General features: G+C 41.3%; 2 protein-coding genes across 3 annotated transcripts in view; both read right to left on the reverse strand.

The window, feature by feature from the left end:
* The window catches only part of ccser1 (coiled-coil serine-rich protein 1), a 69885-nt gene extending 67692 nt beyond the window's left edge, over positions 1-2193 (reverse strand). The window contains exon 1 of one of the 2 annotated variants that reach the window (XM_037258314.1): positions 1970-2192. The gene's annotated coding sequence lies outside the window, so the exon portion shown is untranslated. Of the gene's footprint in view, positions 1-1969 lie in introns of both variants that reach the window. The other variant, XM_037258315.1, reaches the window with a different exon arrangement.
* A 740-nt stretch (positions 2194-2933) lies between these two features.
* On the reverse strand, positions 2934-22796 carry trim36 (tripartite motif containing 36). Its single transcript, XM_037257773.1, is given in 15 exon segments — positions 2934-4826; positions 4901-5043; positions 5046-5329; positions 5628-5741; positions 6116-6299; positions 7803-8005; positions 8087-8204; positions 10477-10598; positions 10868-10983; positions 11416-11553; positions 12208-12303; positions 13048-13194; positions 13410-13759; positions 19083-19317; positions 22593-22796. Coding segments are annotated over 15 exon segments (2319 nt in total). The 5' UTR covers positions 22656-22796; the 3' UTR covers positions 2934-4820.
* Positions 22797-22825: the final 29 nt, after the last annotated feature.

Below are 22825 nucleotides of genomic sequence, written 5' to 3' on the forward strand. Positions count from 1 at the left end.
TGAAAGTTGGAATGGGTTGAATCGGTTGAAAAATGTAGAAATGAGAAGGGAAAAAGGAATTTGGTGTGAATTTCAAAATAAAAGATGTGAAGTTTTTGGTAAGTGGGAAGTTGTGGAATAGGTAGAAAAATGATGAACAGTTGAAAGTTGGAATGGGTTGAATCGGTTGAAAAATGTAGAAATGAGATGGGGAAAAGGAATTGGGTGTGAATTTCAAAATAAAAGATGTGAAGTTTTTGGTAAGTGGGAAGTTGTGGAATAGGTAGAAAAATGATGAACAGTTGAAAGTTGGAATGGGTTGAATCGGTTGAAAAATGTAGAAATGAGAAGGGAAAAAGGAATTGGGTGTGAATTTCAAAATAAAAGATGTGAAGTTTTTGGGAAGTTGTGGAATAGGTAGAAAAATGATGAACAGTTGAAAGTTGGAATGGGTTGAATCGGTTGAAAAATGTAGAAATGAGAAGGGAAAAAGGAAATATTGGAGAATTGGGTGTGAATTTCAAAATAAAAGATGTGAAGTTTTTGGGAAGTGGGAAGTTGTGGAATAGGTAGGCAAAAGATGAACAGTTGAAAGTTGGAATGGGTTGAATCGGTTGAAAAATGTAGAAATGAGAAGGGAAAAAGGAATTGGGTGTGAATTTCAAAATAAAAGATGTGAAGTTTTTGGTAAGTGGGAAGTTGTGGAATAGGTAGAAAAATGATGAACAGTTGAAAGTTGGAATGGGTTGAATCGGTTGAAAAATGTAGAAATGAGAAGGGAAAAAGGAATTGGGTGTGAATTTCAAAATAAAAGATGTGAAGTTTTTGGGAAGTTGTGGAATAGGTAGAAAAATGATGAACAGTTGAAAGTTGGAATGGGTTGAATCGGTTGAAAAATGTAGAAATGAGAAGGGAAAAAGGAATTTGGTGTGAATTTCAAAATAAAAGATGTGAAGTTTTTGGTAAGTGGGAAGTTGTGGAATAGGTAGGCAAAAGATGAACAGTTGAAAGTTGGAATGGGTTGAATCGGTTGAAAAATGTAGAAATGAGAAGGGAAAAAGGAAATATTGGAGAATTGGGTGTGAATTTCAAAATAAAAGATGTGAAGTTTTTGGTAAGTGGGAAGTTGTGGAATAGGTAGGCAAAAGATGAACAGTTGAAAGTTGGAATGGGTTGAATCGGTTGAAAAATGTAGAAATTAGAGTAGAAAAACGGAATTTTAGAGAATTTTGGTTGAATTTCAAAATAAAAGATGTGAAGTTTTTGGTAAGTGGGAAGTTGTGGAATAGGTAGGCAAAAGATGAACAGTTGAAAGTTGGAATGGGTTGAATCGGTTGAAAAATGTAGAAATTAGAGTAGAAAAACGGAATTTTAGAGAATTTTGGTTGAATTTCAAAATAAAAGATGTGAAGTTTTTGGTAAGTGGGAAGTTGTGGAATAGGTAGGCAAAAAGATGAACAGTTGAAAGTTGGAATGGGTTGAATCGGTTGAAAAATGTAGAAATGAGAGGTGAAAAACGAAATTTTGTGAAATGTCGAATGTGACATTAAGAATGAATGGGGAAAAATTTGTCGGAATTCTGGGAATTTTGCGAAAACGGAAAATTTTCGGAACGAGAAAAATGGAAGCCACCCTTTCGTGAATATTTGGAATACGTGAAAAGTGGAATGGAGTGAATCGGATGAATTTTGTGGAAGAAGAAGCGGGACAGAAAAGTGAGGAGAATAAAATAGAAGAATAATAATAATAATAATAATAAAGTGAAAAAGTAGAATAACATATGTGTGAAGGCCATCGCCTTCACACAATGACGGACATGCACGTAGTGACCTTCACGAGTGCAGCTTGGCGTCGACGACACACGACATGCACGTCGCATGTTAACACGTTATCACCGGCGAAATAAAACATGACAGGTGTGCAGGGTAAATGAAATGACACAAACCGGTCAGGCTGCCATTCTAGCTAGCTGGACGCTAGCTGTACGCACCTTTCAACGGATTCCCAGCGTCTCTCCGGCTCGGCTCATAGGGGCTGTGTGGAGCCTCGAAACGGATCCGTGAAACGGGGGACGTCGGTTGCGTGATGATGCTGGTGTGGAGGTATCAGTGCACGATAACGATGTTGTTCCACTTCATTGACGTGGATCGGATCATTTCCTTTCCTCCTGCGTCTTGATCGTCTTCCGCGTTGAGGTGACAGCGACGTGACGTCACGTCTCGGTCCCGCCCCCACACTTGCGCTTAACAATTGGCCTCGTGTAGGTAGACTGATTGACAGGTGAGGCCATCTGAACAAGAATATCATATTAAAAATATCAGCATTAGTAACATAATTAAATGTATATTATACAGTGGTAGTAATAATATTTGCAAGTCAAATTATACTGTCATACTCAAGAGTTATAAGGTATGTGTTGTACTCATTCCAATGTGTAAAATATCATATTAAAAATATTACAATGTATTATACCCATTCAACCAACTATAAGTACTGTAAATGTAGTCATACTATGATTTAATATTGACAGTGCTGATATGAATGTATTGTACATTGTATAAATGTAATTAGATTCAAAACTAACAAATTCATTATATATCATCCAATAAATGCAATTAAATCTATCCTATACAATAATATAACAGCAATATAAGTGTAGCCATAGTACTGTAATATCATTAAATGTATTACACTTAGAATATAATTAATATAAAGTAATTACACATATCACACTAATTAAAATAAAAGCATTGTATTTAAATTTAGATCATGAGATCCAAGTCTTCAGCTGCATAAGAAATGTCAAGTTGCATTAATCGTACAAAACTAATTATACTAACATTAACACAGAATCTATTTACCCTATTACTCCATGTAATCTTAATGCCACTCTAAAACTTCACTTTTCTACTCATTATATTTTACTCCCCCCCCCCAACAAGAAACCACAACCATTTTTAATAAAAACAAGTTTATTTGACGACATCCCAACACATACACGCGCGAGTCCAGCCAAGAATAATTCTACTCACATTTACATCACACATACAGTAATTGTACCCATCACCTCCAGCAACTTGAGGAAAATACTTGAAAAATTAATTTGACAAATTTAACATTATTGTTAACTACCAACAGTGCAAATTAGTCTCAGTCTAAGCAAAGCTAGCTATTTTTCCACTGAAATATTATTGCACTCAGTTAGGTACATACAAGTGTTACTGACATGCGGCATGCTAGCTTTACTTTATATTAGCTTGCCTGCAATTTTGGTTATAAATTTGACTTGATTTGACTTTACACCCAAAAACAAAAACAGGGAACACAAAGACATTCGGCTGTTGTTTACATTCCGCCAGTGAAAGCTGCCCTGTCAGTCTTTAAATGCATAGAGATTTAGTTTTTTTGGATCAAGTTTGCAACTGTTGTGGAATTGAAATAAAATGAAAAATGCTTTTTTTCACGATGTAAGACTGGAGAGTTCAAACGTAAGAAGCTTGATTCTATTTATTTGTAATGAACCAATAATACATGTACATAAGATTAAAAGGGAATTACGTTGAAATAGGACTTTACAGTAGTCAGAACAGATTACAACACACTTGCACAGAAAACAACCCTGCTCTTGAGTGATATGAAAGTGGACGTTTCCAGTGTACAGTTTATACTTATAACCACACAATATTATGTATATAAAACCTGACATCAAAAGAGAAGGCATGTTGAAGGCGAACACACTGAACGTGACTTAAACAAAATGGTGGATCTGCAAATATTTACCCAAAAAAAAAAAAAAAAATCCAGGCTTAACAGCAAGGAGGTAGGTCATATATTTAAGCAAAGCACCAATGGTACCAGAAGACCCTTCTGAAATAAAAACTAACCATTAAGTGTCCGTGTTGCTACCCAATATCTAATTTCCCAAACGTCAATTGCCCTTGAGTGAGTGTAAACTGTGATCGCAACATTGAAGAAAGTCAACGATGCGTTTCAAAGGCTGCTCGGTTGCACCAGATTTTCCTTTGTGTGAAGGCGGAAACAGGCTGGATGGGTATATCGTGTTCACATTCTGACAAAAGTGAGTGATGCCCATATGCAAAGTGAAGGACACAAATGTGCTAGGTAGTGATACAGTGTCTGAAGAAAGAGTTAAAAACAAAAAAAAGTGCAAAAAGTGTTTTCAGTGATGGGGGGGAAAAAAAAGTCAGGTGTTATAAATTGAACCAGAGTGCATGTTTCAAAACAATTGTGCAACTATATCAGAGAATTGTTGAGCAAACAAATGAACCGGAAGGCACGGAGGAGCTAGCACTAAAAGATTCGCTACGAAGGCTTTCTCCCATCAGGTCCACTAAGACAAAAAGATTCAGCTGCTACACAACAGTCAATCATGTGCTCAATTATTACACGTCAAGAGCAGGTTCCCTCCAAATAAACATACCGTATATGAATTAAACATTAAGAACACAACCGACAACCCAAATAAAAAGTTTACTCACAGGCCCAAATTTGGGAAATCCTGCTCTGGAGTCAGATGACTTAAGCATTTGTTAAATGCAAAATACTTAAAACGGCTGCTGACTAATAAAGCAGCTAAATTGAACAATTAAAAAAACAAACTTTGGTACAATATTACACATCTCATTGCTTCGTACGAGGAACGATAATAAAATCGTGTCATATATTAGTGTTGATCAGATCAATTAGACAGACCAAGACCGCTGATCTAAGCCACCTCAGCGGGCCTGGAGAACTCTAGAATCAGACTCTAGAGTCTGTATCATATTAGTGTTGTCATAACATACCAGCTCAGGTTTCACAGTTGGATGTTTCACAGTCGATCAAATCTGACGGGGAAAAAAAAAAAACTATTTGGACCAAAGACCCTGATTGAAGCCACCTCAACCTTCCTACCACATACCATGCTAAAGTACACTTGCCAAAAGGTGCAAATAGAGAGCAGACCACGGCCAGTCGCCCTCAGAAGGTGAGCCTCTTGGCGGTGACAAACTCCTCCAGCTGGACCTTGCCGCCGCCCATGAGGCCGAACGCCGGGTACATGATCCCCGAGCAGTCCACTTGCCTCTCGTAGAGGCAGCGCATGCTGTCGGCGTCGTAGAAGTACACGCGGCTGGCGTCGTAATCCAGGCACACGCCCAGGCGCTGCGGCATGGGCAGCGTGCGGTTGCCCGGGTCGCCCGAGGAGGTGGCGGCAGTGGCAGATGAAGACGAGGGCGACGCCTTGGGGATAAAGAGCTTGCCCATGCCCACAGTGAGGAGGGTGAAGGGCTGCGAGAGCTCGTAGCAAGCGTCCTCACTGCCGCTGTCGTGGCCGCTGTCGTGGTCGTACCTAGATGAGAAATGGTCGTTTGACACTTTTCAAAGGTGCTGCTGATTTGGTGAGCAATGTTCACCATCCAAATATTTTTGTTCGCAATTTTTTAATAAATCTTATTTTAGTCATGTGAATATGGGTCTTAAGAAATACTGTTTTAAAAGTAATTGCACAGTAAAGAAAAAATATTACTGGAATTTAAGCTCTTTAAAACTTGATACTGCTTTTTACATCACACGCTCAGTTCGGAGCTTCACCGGTAAGATTGTGTTGTGTTGCAAAAGCTCGACCGTGCAGCGCGACTGGAAAGTACCTCGGGCTGCTAGTGTCCCTCGGGTTGTGAAACCATTCCAGCAGCTTTGTGTCCGAGGCCACGCCCACTTTGACCAAGTACGACTGCGGCTCTACTTTGAAGGCCCAGTAGTGTCTGCAAAACATCAAACATTTGAAATATTAACCAGAATTAGTACACATTCAACAGCTTGAATAGAATTAAAAAATGAAACAGTTTTTGTCACACTATCAATTGAATGCTGTTCCTTCTGTTACCTACTTTGTCCATCTGATGGCAGTATAAGACAGATAGCAACAGTATACTGTTCAATGAAATCCCATTGAGGTCAAGACGAGACAATCGGATTACGGAAAAATAAATCGGCAGAATGACTTTCATCTTCACTCATCTCAAGATACTACTCTATTCTTATGTGAAAAATGAAAACACTAAAATGCATCTCTCAAAAGGGTTTGTGTCCTAGCCACCATCATAATAAACAACAAACCGTGTGTGCTGTAACGTACCTTCCCTGAGAGATGCCCGTGTCGCCAATAATGTAGTCCAGGCTGACGTAGCTGCCCGTCTGCACGCGGTCGGCAGCGAGCAGGAAGGCCACGCCGGCCACACTCTCCACTGCATCCCGCCTCTTGTTGAGCACCAGGCGCTCCATGCAGAAGCCACACTTGTCATTGAACAGGAAGTCGAAGGCTGTGCGTAGAGAGTAGGGCTGTCACTATCCAATATTTTTAGGATCAATTCTTCTGAATAATCCAATAAAATTTGAAAGAAAGAATTGATTGTTCAAAATACTTAAATTTGGATACAGTTCTACGATCAGAAAATTGTCTATTGAACGTTGTGCTTTTAAATTGCATTATTTTGAATGCCAAAACAAAATGTTTTCTATTTCCAAAATCCCCATCCAAAAAAAAATCTCATCAAACCCTAATAAGAGATTTTTGTGATCATCTCCAATGCTGAGCCTTCACTATGTGTACATGCCAAAAGTGGACACATGAGGGCGCTGGAATACAAAAGAGTCACTAGGTCGGCTTACTACTCCCTCAAGAAATGTAATCACAATGTGTAGCTAAACTCCTCATTTGGATGGAATTAATTAGCTTCTATAAATAGTTAGTAGGCCAACATCATGACATCATGCCATAATGTTCGTTCAACCTTTTGCATGGAAGGGCAATATGGGGTCTACTCCAGGGAGGACACGCTCATTTATGGGCCTGGGAAGTCCTTAGAACAACTGGGGCATAATAATTCTTCTAACATCTGCCTGCACACCAAAGCAGAGCTACATTTATAATGACATGAATTGAAGTTGACGTCTACCTGACAATAGTGTCAAGGGGATAGCGCAGGCTAAATTTGGCTCCTCCGCCAACATACAACAATCCTAGTCTCTCGAGTCCAAGATTCTGACTCTGTGTGTGTTCTCTGGCTTCAAATTCCTCATTAGTGATGCACATTGAATCCTTCAACAGAGCACAGGAATGAAGATGTCCCAATCACAACACGTGTCCAAATTAAAATCCAAGCCAAGTGACTGTCCCAAATTGTGTTGGGTGGAAAGCACTCTCAGCCAGAGAAGCTAGTGAACAACTTTTTGTGAAAAAAGGACTGATCAGGACTGTTTGTGGCTGGCATTTGAGTCCATCTGTTTGCACTGTTTGACAAGAAGGAAGCTGTAGTCTTCCACATTACCATCTCACACTAGCTGCAGACTAAACAATTCACCCGCTCTGGTTAGATTAGTGTGAAAGACAGGCAAAAGAAAAAAAAAAAGAAAAAAGCATCACCATGGTGATCTGCCAAAACATCATTGTGCTTCATTGCCTCTATTGTGCGCCTCAGAATTGAAAACCTAAACAGCAAAGCATCTGTCATCTTTTAATCTGTCTCTAAACACAAAAACGAGGATTATCCATTCTTTTACTTATTGCTCTGGCCAAAATCACCAGGCAAGTCACTAATCCCATGCATAATCACATTTGGAGATTTTAATCATCTGCAAACACCATTCCCAGGAAGCTCTCCAGAACACTAAAAAAAAAAACTGTATTACAATACAGATTATAAATCATGTAAACAATGCTGGGAAGTAACAAAGTACATCAGTACTTCTGTCCATACATCTATTGGAGTACTTTTGTCACTTATGTGATAAGAGCAATAATGCCAACTGATGTTCCTTCTTACCAGGTGCAGGGGGTGTATGGAAGGTGACCTCAGGGCTATAAGGGCTGAACACAGAGTTCCGGCAGGTGCGCACCCTGAATGCGTACAAGCTGTCGGGGTCCAGGCCGCACACTGTGGTGCTGGGACCGTGCAGGTGCTCCATCGCTTGCCAGGCGCAATCCTCAATATCCTCTTGGGACAGCGACTGCCTCGGGTCACCCAATCTGAAATCGGGAAATGTTTAGCTACAGGATGTACTTTTCTGCCGATGACATCAGTGCATTCAGTAAGTGTGCGGGGCCCACTTGCGGTACTCTAACACGTGCTGGTCTGTGGGTTGGTGGTCGTCAGACAGCCTCCAGAAGATGGTGGCCTCATTATAGACTCGGCTCTTGGACAGGTCAATCATGGGGGGGTCCGGAACTGAATGAGGATGGAAGCAAATCTCGATATTAAAGAGAGGGGATCTTTAAATGAAGTCTTTTGTGGGTGGATCTACATTGCGAGTGCAAGTGCCCAATTCCCATTTAAGAACTGTCAAAACGTATTTCAGGAAGCACCAAAGGACCAAAACATTTTTTTCCATTTGTTATAGCATTAAAATAGGTACACCATAAAATGTCATGGAGAGCACTTGAGCCGATGGAACACAAGGTTATTAGTTCCTCCCAAAATCTCAGAATGTAGCACTTTGGGCCTGAGAGCTTCCACCTAACATGTGGCCTTTATGGTGTAACAATACATAGATGTGAAAGTCTAAGTGATTGACAAATGTCATGAGAAGTGGATCTCAATGATTCACTAAGCCTTTAATCCTGCTCAGCGATGTACTTTGCTCTACTGCGTGAACTGAAGCAAATGTATGTGCATAAGTGAATCATCTTGCATAACGCAGATCAACTAAATCTATTATTGACTACTACTACTACTACTACTTTGATGGCAGAAATTCAAACAAACAATGCCTTTTAATTATTTCCCATGTTTGTCGCCAGTTTGCAACAAAATTGGGGCAGTGGGCCATCAGACATTTAGGTTGCTAGCAGACGGAGTGCAGCATTGCCAAGTTTTACTGCAGGGGGTTCGGATTTCTCTCCTTCCCATCATTCTTTGTTCCTGCTGCATACAGGAAACCGACTCATTTTTCACTATTCAGCCCATATTTCCTTAAGTTGGTGTCTTTACAAGAGACATGTTGGTGATAAGAAATACATAAAATTAAATAAAGAGTATGAATGAAGAAAAATAGAATTCAGTTAATGTTCTTTAGTTTGCGAGCTTGCCAAGTTATCGTTTGATTCGCAAGCCCACTGTTGACTACCCAAGTAGCATTCCTCAGTTACTATAAATGAAATTCAACTAACATCCTTCACTTATATGGCTAACAAGTTAACAGTTGACCTCCGTGTACTAACCAACCAAGTTGCATTATAGCTCGGAGGTTTTGTTTGGCTGCCATGCTAATGAGAGTAAACCCCTTGACAGAGTTACGCAAGTTGATTACAATGTGTTTAGTAGCACTACAACACAAGCACTTGAGCGTCAGCCGTCCTCACAGACGTCGGCGTTGACAGTGAATGAATAATGCAGACTGTTTCGGCATTGCTGACATAGCAAACACAGCTGAGGTCCCCCTTGGCACGCCGCCATTCTCCTTTTGAGTGGCCCCAAGTCAACAGCTGATAACCACTGACTGTGAGCAGACAGAGGCAGGATCCAAAATGTTTTGTTTCAACTCTACTTTCACTCAAGCTCAATGATATACTATAAATTGCAAAATCTAAGCTATCCAAAAAGCTAGTTGAATGCAACAAATATTACAGGACTGTTACTAATAAAAACGCTCAGTGGACCAAATTAAGGAACAAAGCGGGCCAAATGTGGCCCCCAGCCAGACCTTTTCCACCACTGGTTTAATGTGTCTTTCATTTGAGTTTCCTGTGAGGTGCTCTTAGCAAAGGAAATGCTGCTCTGCACTGCACTGCACTGCACTAATTTGATTGAAGCGTTGGCAGTTGATGAGCCATTAAAGTATCTTCTGGCCAAGCATTTAAACCCTAAAAACAGTGTCCATGTGTGTTCAGGTTCCACAGAAAGCAAGTGTGTCATTTTGTGGTTTTGTGGTAAAAAGCATTCTTCATTCACATCAAGAAGTTTATTTTGGTCACTTTAAGGGCAGGTCTCTTGTGCCGTAATGGAAGCTAGATCAGTGTCACAAGGAGGACTCTTAAAGCTCTCAAGCCATCTCTTTGTACTCCAGACAATTTGTTTTCCCATAGCCACTCATTTTGGTTAGAAGCCTTCCTCTTCACAACATGAAACCACTGGCAAGTGTAATCACCTCAATTTGTATGCACTTTTGTTCAGTGCGAACCTGCTGACCCCATTTGAACTCTAACTTAAAGAGTACCACGTAAACAGGCACCTCAGAAAACATTTCTCAGATAAAGCATGGATATTGAACACACCAGGTGTGGAGGGTACGTAAAGATAAAGAGGAAAAGTTAATCAAATTGGTCATTTGTTAGACGGTCACTTAATCAATGAGCGTGTGAACAGAAGAAAGTTACTGAATGGCAATCGGTCGGGTCAATTACCCGATGCGGACCGAATGTGCCAAAGGTTAGACTATTCCGCTAACGATTTGTTCCTCTTCACTCCAGCGAACCGTGTTGTGTGTGTCATGTGACGTTACCTCCGCCGAAGCACAACTCTTTGAGGAGGGTCTCTTCTCTTGACGTGTCCAGCACAAACTCATCAAAACAGGCGTCAGCTGATGGGTGGAAAGTCCTTAGAGACTCTGTAGCCTTCTGGATTCTGTACACACACACACACAATCTTATACTGATATGTATTTGAGGCATTTTGTTTTCTTTCATAAGCAAGGATTAGGAATAGTGCTAAAGTGAGAGTGGACAGTATCATGATCCCATGAGTGCAAAGGTTCTGTTCTTATCCAAAGCCGCTAATGGAGCTCAATTAACCAGCTTAAGGTTGCTTACTGCATTTGAGAACTTGCCTGCACGTGGCTTGGCATGTCACAAACTAACAAAGCCTAAGTAACTTAAAGGGTCTTAAATATATACCTGACATGCAGCTGCTTGGCAGTCTGCACAAAGCAAGACTGGTCGGTCTCTTTGAGGACTTCCTGAGCATAGCCCACCAGGCCACTGTTCTCCAGCATGCCCTGGTACTCCTCCATCTGGGAAAGTACATTAAAACTCAAAACTAATTTTGTACTGGGAATTTTGTGAGAACACAGAATAGAGCTGCTAATAATAAATGATTAAAACAATAAAATTCTTAAATTTTAAATTATATTAAAAATGACAAAAGTACACACGTAATTTAAAAAATTAAAATAATTATAAATAAGATAGCAATCAAATTTGAAAATATGTTTTCATTTATGTATACATCAACCAGCCATCAAATAGCCATTACAGACAAATAGAACATATTTTCAATTACATTAGCGAGACATTCTCTTGATGTGATTTGTGAATTGGGAAAAAATTCCCAAAAATATAAAGTTCCAACAATGTCAACTGAAAGACTATCAAAAGAAATACTGAAATTGTAAAAAAAGAAAAAACTGAAAAAATAATCTGCAGAAATTCTCACACACATGTACCTGGGATTTGAGCTGTCCCATGCGCCTGCTTCGTGACTGCTCGATGGATTTGAGCATTTCCGATTTTCTCTCCTGCAGGGTCTCAAACAGGCGTTCAAAGTGCTCGTTGGCCTGACGCTCTGCTAGCTGCCCATTTTCCTTTGAGACAAACATGAAATATTATCAGTGCTCTCCAGGGATTTTTGATAGTGTGTGTCAGCCTGCATTTTATTCCAATTCAAACACATGTTAGGTTTGGCAAGACAACCAAAATATATCCAAACATTAACATGTCATCGTAAGTCTTGACCAACAAAACAAACCAGGAATAGTTAACAGTTGACATTAGTTTTGAGGGAAAACACTTCATCCATTCAGGCTACCATTTTATCTAGCTAACAACCAATAATAGATGACGTTTAAGACATTAAGATGTCTTTGAACAATTTCCTCCTCCAGTTTCCTTGTTTGTGTGGTTTACCTAATTAACCTGGATGTACTTAACGCTTAAAGCAGTCAAATAGATACTGCTGTTCAACTCCACGGACAGGTTTTCAAACAAGTCACACTATGTTCCCTTTAAAAGATGTGTGTGCTACAAAATATTGGACTACTTTGTTCTCTTTTCTGTGTTTGTGCCATTTGCACAGAACCGGAACAAGGGGGGGGGAATACTTTCCTACCAGGTTGAGTCATTGACCAAAAAAGGAAATCTAATTGACAAAAGGAAATGAAAACGAGATGAGTTTCTTTGATCGTGATCATTAGTGAGCCATCTTCCCAGGATGTTGTTGAGAGTTTCAAGTTTTGTACCTCTGTCTGACTGATGAGCTGCTCCAGTCCGGTAATTTGAGCCCTGACTTGGTCCTCTTTGCTGATGAGGTAATGGATACTCTTGGCCAGCTTCTCCTGCGAGAGAACAGATGAAGACACAGCAGATTTTCAGGTGGCCTACATATACACACACACAGACCAGGCAATTGACTAGGGACACCCGCAAACTCCAACAAGGGTCGAGGACCATTATCTGCATAGATGTGTTCGTATGGAACACAATGAGATGATACTGCAATTTGTTTTTGGTCCCAGCCACCGAAACCTGAAGCAGGGCCAACCTTAACCGCAGTTTGACAACACAATGAATAACGCAGTCATGGGGGACAAACGCTTGCATTCAACATTAACACGCCTGCACTCGGCCGATTGAATTTCACACAGACTGTTCCCGGACGACAAGTCTAAACTCCTCTTGTGTTCAAAGTGTCATCATTCCCAACCCCCACTATATTACAGATTTCTCATTTTAATGCCCTCGCAGTGGGCAAGGAGAGACATTTATTAAAAGACGGGGAAATGGCAAGGCACAAACACAATGAGCACACTTGAACAGGAGCTGCTGTGGGCCACAGCTCACATTGAAACACTCCAATGTAGATTTGCCAACATCACACCAATTTTGGTGTGTTCAAATACTGCCCTAATAAGTTGATATGTGCTTAGAAGTGTCTGGGATGGGTTATTCCATGTTAGTGTGTGGCCCACCATCAGCGTTAAACCATTAAACCTGTTCTCCAGGTTCTTCAGTCAATTCTTAGAAGCGACGCTAAGAGCGGGTCATGTGACACGGCACGAAGCCTCGCGCAAGTTCCGTACCTTGAGGATCTTGTAGGCGTTGCTCATGGATGTGACCTTGTGGTTGGCGTGACTGCCTCCGAGCTTGCACAGGTGGCACACGGGCCGTCGGCACGCCTCGCAGTACATGTTCACCTTCTCCATCTCGTGCTCGGGACACATCAGCACCTGTGACGTTAGACAGAACGTGACTTTGAAAAGCTCAAAGACATGAAGAGCTAAGTTGAAGTGAAACAGGAACAAGCACCAGACTTCCAAAAAGCATCGAGACACAGTTTCCTGATCCGCGTCTTAAAATAGAAACTGAACTCAGCGCTCAGTAAACATCAAAAAGAGAAGTGATTTGTTGCCTTTAGTGGAAACTGACGGTTGGCGGTACTTGCCTTGGGTCTAAAGTTGGTGGTGGGTCCCACGTACTCGTGCTGGGCCCTGGGCGTGCCCCAGGGGTGGTGCATCTTGAAGCACTCGTTGCAGTAGCTGGCCTTGCAGTCCATGCAGCTCTTGGTGGCCTCTTGCTGCTGCTGCGGCGGCTTGCAGATGTTGCACATGATGGCGACGGCGGCGCGGGCCGCCTGCCGGTAGCGCTCCACGATGCTCTCCAGAGTGAAGTTGCGGAACAGCATGCTGATACCGCGCTCGCCTAGGTCGATGTCGTGCTGGCAGCCCGGGCAGGCGATGGTGGTGACCCGAGGTGTCACAGACCCTCGGCGCCAGCCCGGGGATGAGATGGAACCTGGGGGGGGAGGATGCGTAGTGAGTGTCATGTAGAGAGAGCGTTGCATTCACAGCCTTGGTCTTTTGTCTGAGGCCCTACTTGTGAATACCAAATTTCTTTAAAAAGGTTGCTAACAAAAGACAGCACAGTGGAGGCACTGAAAACTTTACTACAGTATTGGAATTTACTGAGAAGCACCAGTACACAAATGCATCTAAAAAAAATAAAGGCGCACTTCCTAACAAGTCAAGTAAATCAACAGGCCGTTAATTAATTCACTAATTTGGCTGAAGAACTATATTGAGCGTCCACCTGCAAAATCTAACGCAAGTGCTACGTCAAAATGTCTTGCATTGTATGATTCTATTTGATTGTGATCACAAATAGGACCTCAGCATGCTCTCCTCACTTTGTGCTTCACAAATTAACGACTATTGACTACTGTTCCGTGGATGCATGTAACAGAAGCACAACACAAGGCATCATATCAGGCAGCTGTCACTCATGGGTCCTGGAGGAGGCGCTATCTTAGGACCACTGTGGCTTGAGATGACAAGCAGTCTTGTGAGGGGAAAGAAAATGGGATCTTTTTTTTTTTGCAAGTCATTCACCATTCACAACAGTGGCAGACAGTAAGTGTTGATTGTTAAGCTGGACCAAGAGACATTCTGTGTTTGAACGACATTAAAGACAGCGGAAACGCCAGAAGTGGTCAAATTCGGCATTCATCAAATTGAGGTCTATTAGCATCTCATAGACCAACAGCATGTTTTGTTTTTTCTTTGCTTTTTGTGCTTTTGGGTGTGATGCCACTTAAGATTGATTATCCTTGGTAGAATATGCATGATAGCTATACAGAAATTGACAGTATCCTGTTGATAAAAATTGAGTAGTTTGACTTTTGAGTTTAACAGTGGCTAATGTCGTATAAAACTGTAAAAATTACTTGTACTGTTAGCTTTTACAGTGACGACAAATTTACACTCCTATTATAATTTTTGCTTTGCAAACTTTCCTATTCCAGCTCCATGTCTTGTACAGTTAACAAAAGTTGGGCGACAACATAGTGTTTCTATTTCCTGTATATCAAAACAACTTGAAAGTCAACCAGTGTGACAAAAGTACTGTCTTTCACTGTAATGAATCATTTATCCAGTTGTCATATTAACACTTACTGTATTTCCACACATACAACACAAGACCTCCTAAAGCAACAGAGCTTTCAAGAGTTTTCTTTTTTTGCCTTCACAATACTGTGCTTGTTACTGATGCAGCAGCATCCCAACAAGTGAGGTGGCGTACACATCACGGACACAAAGCAGTGAGAATGGACTTAAAAACACTGCGTGAACACACTTAAAAGCCAGCAAACTAAAGTGACGACTCAGCAACCACACAAAAAAGGAAAATAAAAAAACACCACATTGACAAGAATATTGCTTCACGTTTTTGGGGAGAAGTGAGGAGTGCTGGATTTATCTCAGTATTTCCGCTTCGTTTCCGAGGACCTGAAAATTCAATCAAACACTCCTCAGGTGAGGAAAAAACATTGTGGAAAAGGGGGGGGGGGGGGGGGGGGGAGGCAGCGACAAATGTGTCAACTACGTCGGGTCTGCATATATGCCGTGCACGTGAGCAAGGGGACGAAGCGTGGCGGTTTGACACCTTTGGGCTAACAGCTGCGAGAGTGGAACCCCTGACCACGACAAAGTCAAGATGAGGATGAGAATGAGCATAACGTGACTTCCATGGCCCGGCCCTGCAGCGACAGTGCTTCTAACTTGAACTATTCGAGAGATGATTTTGATGTTGTCTAACAACGTGGCGGCCATCAAAAGCCAGGACGGATATAATCGGGTTTGTGTCAAACTGTTGGGAGAATCTTGGAATGTTTTGAACTCCTGTTTCCGTACGAACATCTCATTGAAGCTCAACCTCTCATGTCTGATGTCATGGTTTTCAGACAGTAAATTTCACTACACACAAAAAGTTAGGGACAGCAATCAAAGAAACAAAAAAGCTTGGTCAGATATAATTTCTTCGAAGAATGCTCACTTGCATCCAAAGTGCAATTAAATATTGGCAGCGCTGACAAACAACCGCTCACTCATCTTCTGTTTTCTTTTGCTTGGCTTGCAGTGACAATTCTAAACGATTAGCAGCCGCTTTGTGTATTTAATGCCAAGAGGTGACGATAAGTAGAGCGAGCAGGGGGCCCCGGAGCCACTGCTGTCAAGAAGAGCAAGAATGTGGGCGAGCCCAAACGGCGTTGGGGAGTTTGAGTTGGAGATTCTCTGTTTTAACACAAACCTGTGATCGTCATCTGACATTTTTCTCTTCGTTCATTTTGATGGAGAAAATAGCAACATAGATAAAATTGTGACCATTAAAATCCACTCATTTAGTTTTACTCGAGTACCGGATCTGTTAACTAACCGAATCGTATTTAGCTGCAGAGAAGACAGAAATGGCTTCTTGTTCAACTTGCTTGGCAGTTGTCAACCACTCTGTAATGTAATACTGCCACCTCCATAACTGGAGTGAAATATTAGCAGCCGTGGCTAATGACTTTTCAATCAAATTTACGAGCTTGGCATTTTTTCCCCCAACATCATTTAATGGACGTATTTCTTGTGCTGGATTGTTTCCTGATATATTTATCGTATCTCTTTTGCTATGCACAAGTGAGTGAAACTAAGTGACAAAAAAAAGCTATAATCTGTTTAACTGCTTCGTAGAGTGAATTTGCATTTGGTAGTGATGACAAAGCTAAAATGAAAAAATAAAATAAAAAGGGGTGAGGACTAGCGGAAAAGTAGCACTCAAGCTAGGGTTTTACAAAGAGGGTCCCACTGGCGACACTGTACTCACTACTACAGTAACTCAAGAGCCGGAGGCCGCGTCTACCTCGACTTCCGAGCGACCTTCGCACTGAGGCTGCAAGCAATCAACAAAAAAAGAGGTGACAATAAAATATGAAACAAAGGCATGAATGTGAGATCATGTCATCATGAGAACAGTCAGTGATAAGCAAGTGGTTAATTAAAATAAAAACATGAGTGTCATGATGTAGCTTGGAGTGGAATATAGTTATAGATGATTGAACACAGTGGGTAAGCCATAGTAACAGTGCGTATTCACAGTGCCATTTTGTCCACATTTGGCTGAAGTTACAGATTTATCCGAGAAGGGAATACATTTATTTTGAAATGGCAGCACACCAAAACTCCAATCCAACCTGATTGAGCTTGAGCAGGATTGGCAAGGGAAATTGCCCATAGGTGTGCCAGGCTTTTGGCATCATATTACAAGAAAAAAAAAAAAAAGGGGGTGGGGGAATTAACATGTTGTCATTATCGGGTGTCGTGGGTGAGGAATTTTGAGGAAATTACTTAATCTAGCTCTAATATAAAATGTGGAAAAAAAATACAACCCTGTGAATACTTTTCAGATGCACGATATAGACTCACAGGACACTTCAATAGGTACACCTGTGCTAAAATGTCTGACTGGGATATGATCAGAAGGTGCGGGTGCACCTAATGAAGTGTCTACTGACTGCATGTTGAACAAGTGCATGCAAAAAACAGAATTCACTTCAATACAATATAATGCATTACATCAGTGCTGTTAATATCATGATTTAAAATAGCTTCTCTAGCTTCAGTGGAGGGGAAAAGGGCATTGGATGTCAGCTAGGACATGCGTTCTACAAAGGAAGCCACAAAAAAGTTGAGTAATGAACTCAACTTCAAGAAGAAAAATTGATGAATCGCCAAGTCTTTGTTTGGTATGCCGTGCGACAAGTAGCATTCGTTTATGCAGCACGCCACAGTAGTGCCTGTCCCAGTTGCACATTGATGATAAAATAAACAGCCAGCAGGTCCTCTTCTATTCTTTTCCTTGTAATCCCTCATTCATTCCTTACAGGGGCAGCCTGCGTCACCATGGTAACGGACCATCCGAGTGAGCGGCGGAGGCCGGCATGTTTTTTCGGCGAAGTAATGAGCTCGTAAGTTCTGGCTTTTCAACAACAAGATGCTCTGTGCGTTTTTGTAATCATCTTATTAAAACGTACGCAATGCGGATATCCTTAATCCTGCGTAGAATGTTTGCAGCCTGCTAACGCTGTAGCTGAGCGAACTTGGTCATAGTTGACATATTGGGGCGGGGTGTCCTAGCACAGAGGGGCTTTCAGCCTGCCCACAGATTTGCTTATTCAAAAGTAGAGGCTTTGGTTTCCTGTGTCAACTCAAGACATGCTGGATATAATAAACTCATTCAGCTTGCCTTGGGAGTGTCGGGGTGGGGAATGTTTGCAGAGACAGGTTTGAGTTGCTTTTCTTTTTTTTTTCTGCCCAGAACCGCTCTGTTGCATGGCAACCACTTGTAGCTTGGGCTGCTAATTAAAATATGGCACTGAGCCAAGTGGAGATTGCGTAGCAGAAAAATACAGCCGGGAGAGCAAGGATGCATACCTGGTGGCCTGCGCCCAAACTGAGTACACCTTAAATCACCCCCTGCCCCCCCAAAAAAAGAAGAAAAAAAAAAAAACAGTGGAGCATCTGCTGCCCAGCTAATGTTAGCATGTGTGTTTATTTGGTCAATTCTTGCCATGCAAAGCCGCTGCAATGACAAGCAGCTCTCGAATCGGAGCGACTTTGCTGTTTTAAGAGGGGGGGGAAAAGGCAACTATTGTGCATTTCTGGAAATATTTTCAAAACTTAAAAGCAGGGAGCCAGAAACTGTTGTGACAAGTTCAGAATGCTTAAATCTTTGTTCATGCATCAGTGTTTGCTGATTGTACTGGGTTATTTATTTGACACTCCCCCTCACTTAAAACCAGACAGTAGTGCCAATTCAGGCTTAAGCTTATCAAAACTCAGACATACTGTAACTTATAAAAGTGACTCCTACTTGGAAAAAAAAGAGACAGGATTAGCACAAGAAAGGCGTGTGTACCACATTGTCAGTAAATCATTTGTGTTCATTAAAGTAGGACAAGGAGGAGGAGGGAGGCACAATAACGCGTGGCCCACTTTAAGCTCGGCCCTTTGTCTTGATCCTTGTCAACTGGAACCTCAAAACTCCAAAACTTGGGAATTTCACCCACATTGTTGATCCAAGCTGTTACTTTGCATGACTACTTTTGAATAAAAACGAGAACCGTGATGCAAATATGCAATCACCTTTGCATTCCGTCTTGAACGTTAAGACAGGGTTTAACTCAATTTTCACAATTACATGACATTGCCTGTATAGTTAATAAAACGGACTAATAAAAGTAACCTCGCTCGATACATCACAGCTGTCTTGTAAGTCTCGTCTCACACTGACTGACCTGATCGTACGAGCTTGTCCAGCCTCTCCATGGAGGGCGATGGCACGCGGGACCTGGGGCTGCCCGGCAACGAGCACTCGGAGCCACCGTCCAAGGAGTCGTCATAGTTGAGCATGAGCAGCTCCCGGACGCATTTGTGACAAATGCTGTGCTGGCATGGGAGGATGAGCGGGTGTGTGAAGAGCTCCTTGCAGATGGGGCAGATCAGCTCACGCTCAATATTCTTGATGGGAACCTGCGGGCGGCAAAGCCATTAGCCATCATTTAGTAACTCAATGTCCACCACATAGCACTGAGTTATGACCAACTTTTTCCCCATACATGTTCCAGACTTTTTGACCAGATTTTATTTCATACGTCTTTGCATACAATTTTTCCTCTCATGCTCAACATCCGTTAAGTTTGGAAACGCCTTAAAATTCAAATGGTCACAAACACATTGGGGTCAAAACAATTAAGCAATTAACTATTGGTAAGCACACCTGTGAGCTGAAAGTAATACCAGGTCATGAAGGTCAACCGCATCACATAAAATGTGCAAAACTACTACGCGGGCAAAATGTACCTACTTTATCGAAAGTTATAAAGACACATTCTCTGTCAACCACATGACAACATAAGTATGATTTAAAAAAAAAAAAAAAAAAAAAAAAAGCCTAAATGTGCATAAGTACTATGAGAGCAAAATGTACCTACTATGAAGTATCTAAATTATAAAAACGCATTCTGTTATCAACATTTCTATCACCCAAATAAATCCGCCTAAGTGCATGACAATTTTTTTTTTAAATCCCATTTTAAAAAGTAGTTTTCTATCACATAGGTGTGACCAAATTGGCAAGCACAAGGACACTTGTCGTGCCAGTGCGACAATTAATAGTCTGCAGTCTCTTGGCTTTAGCGTGGTTCTCACACATTATATAAGGAAGGATTAAGTAGACTAGCTAAATATAGACTTAAAAACGCGTGGAACGTGCGTGTTGCTCACGTTTGCGACGCGCAAGGCTATTGTAACGACATAAAGACAATCGCAGAAATAAGGCACAAAAATGATTTTTAAAAAAAACGCCAAAACGTTTCAAAGTTATAAAAGAAAGCTCTCAAAGAAGTGACAAATGGAGAAATTTGTGTTGAGTTTGCGAGTTTTGTGGAAAACGCATGACAATTGTGACGTATCGTCTCGCCAAATGCATCAAACTTTTGCCCAAGTGACTTACCGCGTGTGCGCTACTACGCCGCATCTCTGCAGTCATGACGAAGGGGGAATTTCACTTCCCACAATAAATTAGAGAATAAAACAACGATTTTCTTTCGTGTCCCAACACAAACGGCTTTTGTTTGGATCGCAGCTGAAGCAGAGTACTAAAAAGCCGTGTGAACTTTTCGTGACGCGGCGGAAAGAGTAGAGCCGGTGAATTAGCAGAAGTAGCCGACGCTGACTGCGGCAGTAAAGGCAGCACGCGGTGGGGAGGGAGGGGGCGTGAGAAGAAAGAACGGGAGGGGGGAAGAGATCGCCATGGGAACCACAGTTGCTTTCAAGAGCATCTCGTAAACTTAATCACCTAGCGCATAAATCTAACAGTCGCATTTTTGTACTGTCAAACGAACACGGTTTGGTGTAGAAAATGGAGTTCGTCGGCTCTTAAAGTTAAATAACATGACAAGTTAATTGACACCATGATTGACCGTGTTTGAATTGAGTGCTAATAGCTAAAGCTAACACTTTATGTCACCTATAAAGTTTATAGGTATACCGGCAAATTGGATCAGTACAAAAACTGTACAAAATTAGTTAAATGCAAACGTGTTTTTTTTTTTTTATCTCAGAGTAGAGTTTTTTACTCACAGGTAAATTAGGGTATATTGTTTATTATTGTGATTCAAGTTTCCACAATTACTTAAGCGTTACATTTTATTTTTTGTATTTCAATATTAAGTACTTCACAATTTATTTATTGCATTTAAAGACGATTTATGGCTTAAAACACCGCTTGCGCAACATTGTATGGCTTGTGAAGGCCGTAGTTTGACCCTAGCACAGATTTTCTGCAGTATTATGTCGAATACGAAATTTTAGATTGTATCAGTCATCACTAAAAGGTAAATGTATCCTTTCTTCTTATTCACCATGCAGGCTCTCGGTTACCGGGTGCCCTGCCTGATTTACTGCACAGCTGCTGCCAAGGGTGCCACATACACAAGAAAAGTGTGCACCCTGCCTGCAGCACCGTGGAACTACTGTACTAACACACAAGTACAAACACACTCTCGGCTCATTGCAACACAACAAAAGGCAAATACAACAAAGTGCTGCTCGACAATTGATCTTTAAATAGCTCAGTATGAACATCAATATCCAAGATGGTGCCGGTAATGTTTTAGATTTTACAAGAATACATGCACTGGTCTATTTTAGGCGACTCAGTGTCAAGTACACATCTGATAAGAATAAAATACTCACTAACCATATAAAATACCCAGTAACCATATAAATCAAAATGTAATATTGTCACGCCATCATACGGGGTCAAGGATAACAATGTTGCTCATGCACCAGTCGCTTTATTACCATGAGCTGTATGTATTAAAGCACATGGCCATATGGTATGGACATAACTAATAAGGCCTTTCATTACCTTTTAATTATGTTACTTGACTTTTATTCCTAATATTTAACTTTCAAAGTCAACTTAACGGTGGCATCATAAAGGTTGTGATCAGGACATGAACTCAGTGAAAGCAGACTCATCTCATGTAACAGACAGTTATTTTGTGTTGTGTTTACATCATATTGTGCAATAAATGGTTTTTTTTTTTGCTGATGAAGAAGATGAATCTTTCTAGATGGTTAGCATTATTTTGTGTTTTGCAAACGAGACTGTATGCTCAATTGCCATACCTGAATAAAAAAGGTTATATAAAACAATTTATATAGAATCAGAAGGTGATTTAAAAGATGTCATTTCTCCTTTGGCAAATGTCATTTTTAGGAATATTTTTACTTTTGTAAAAGTACTGTACTTTTTGGTAAGGATTTGATGTGCACAACGGTATTTGGGTTCCCTTTTATTAGACAGTAGGTCAAAGAATTAGGAACAGCTCCCAATGCAATGCGGTACAGCTCGACCCACCCACCTATAATCAACCTATTACCGCTAAATGAAAAATGACTCTTGTAGAGCTAGAATCTTTTCATGCATCGCTTGTATTGGAGCGCATTAGTGTAGCCACAAAGTGATCCGTTATCATATTGTACATGTCCATGACGAATTATTTTGTTCAATAGCGTACAGTGAGAATGACAGCAGCCTTTCTGCATTAAAGAGTAATGACTAGAAAATGGCAATAAATCTCATACAAAATGACGTAAACACCCAAAGGTGAGGCCCGCTGTGCATACTGTATCATATTAAAACGACCGTAAATCATAGAATTGTGCCATAAAGTGAAACGGTCAGGCTTCCACACGACACGGCACCGCCTGCGCTCATTGCCAGCGGTAAAACTCACCTCGCCGCGCTCGATGCGCTCCACGATGCTGGCGAACTCCGTCATGTCCTCCGAGTCCGACATGGCTGCAGAATGACTGGGACGAGATGATGAAGAGGATGCAAGCGCGGGAGCTGTGTTAAATATTCCACACACACATGGCCAACAGCTGTGGTTTAGATCAACATGAGAGCCATCCCATCCACCTCCCTCCCTCCCTGTATGTTTGCGTGCATGCGCAGAGCACCGGAAAA

The sequence above is a fragment of the Syngnathus acus genome, chromosome 9 (genome assembly GCF_901709675.1).
Source record: "Syngnathus acus chromosome 9, fSynAcu1.2, whole genome shotgun sequence".
NCBI lineage: Eukaryota > Metazoa > Chordata > Actinopteri > Syngnathiformes > Syngnathidae > Syngnathus > Syngnathus acus.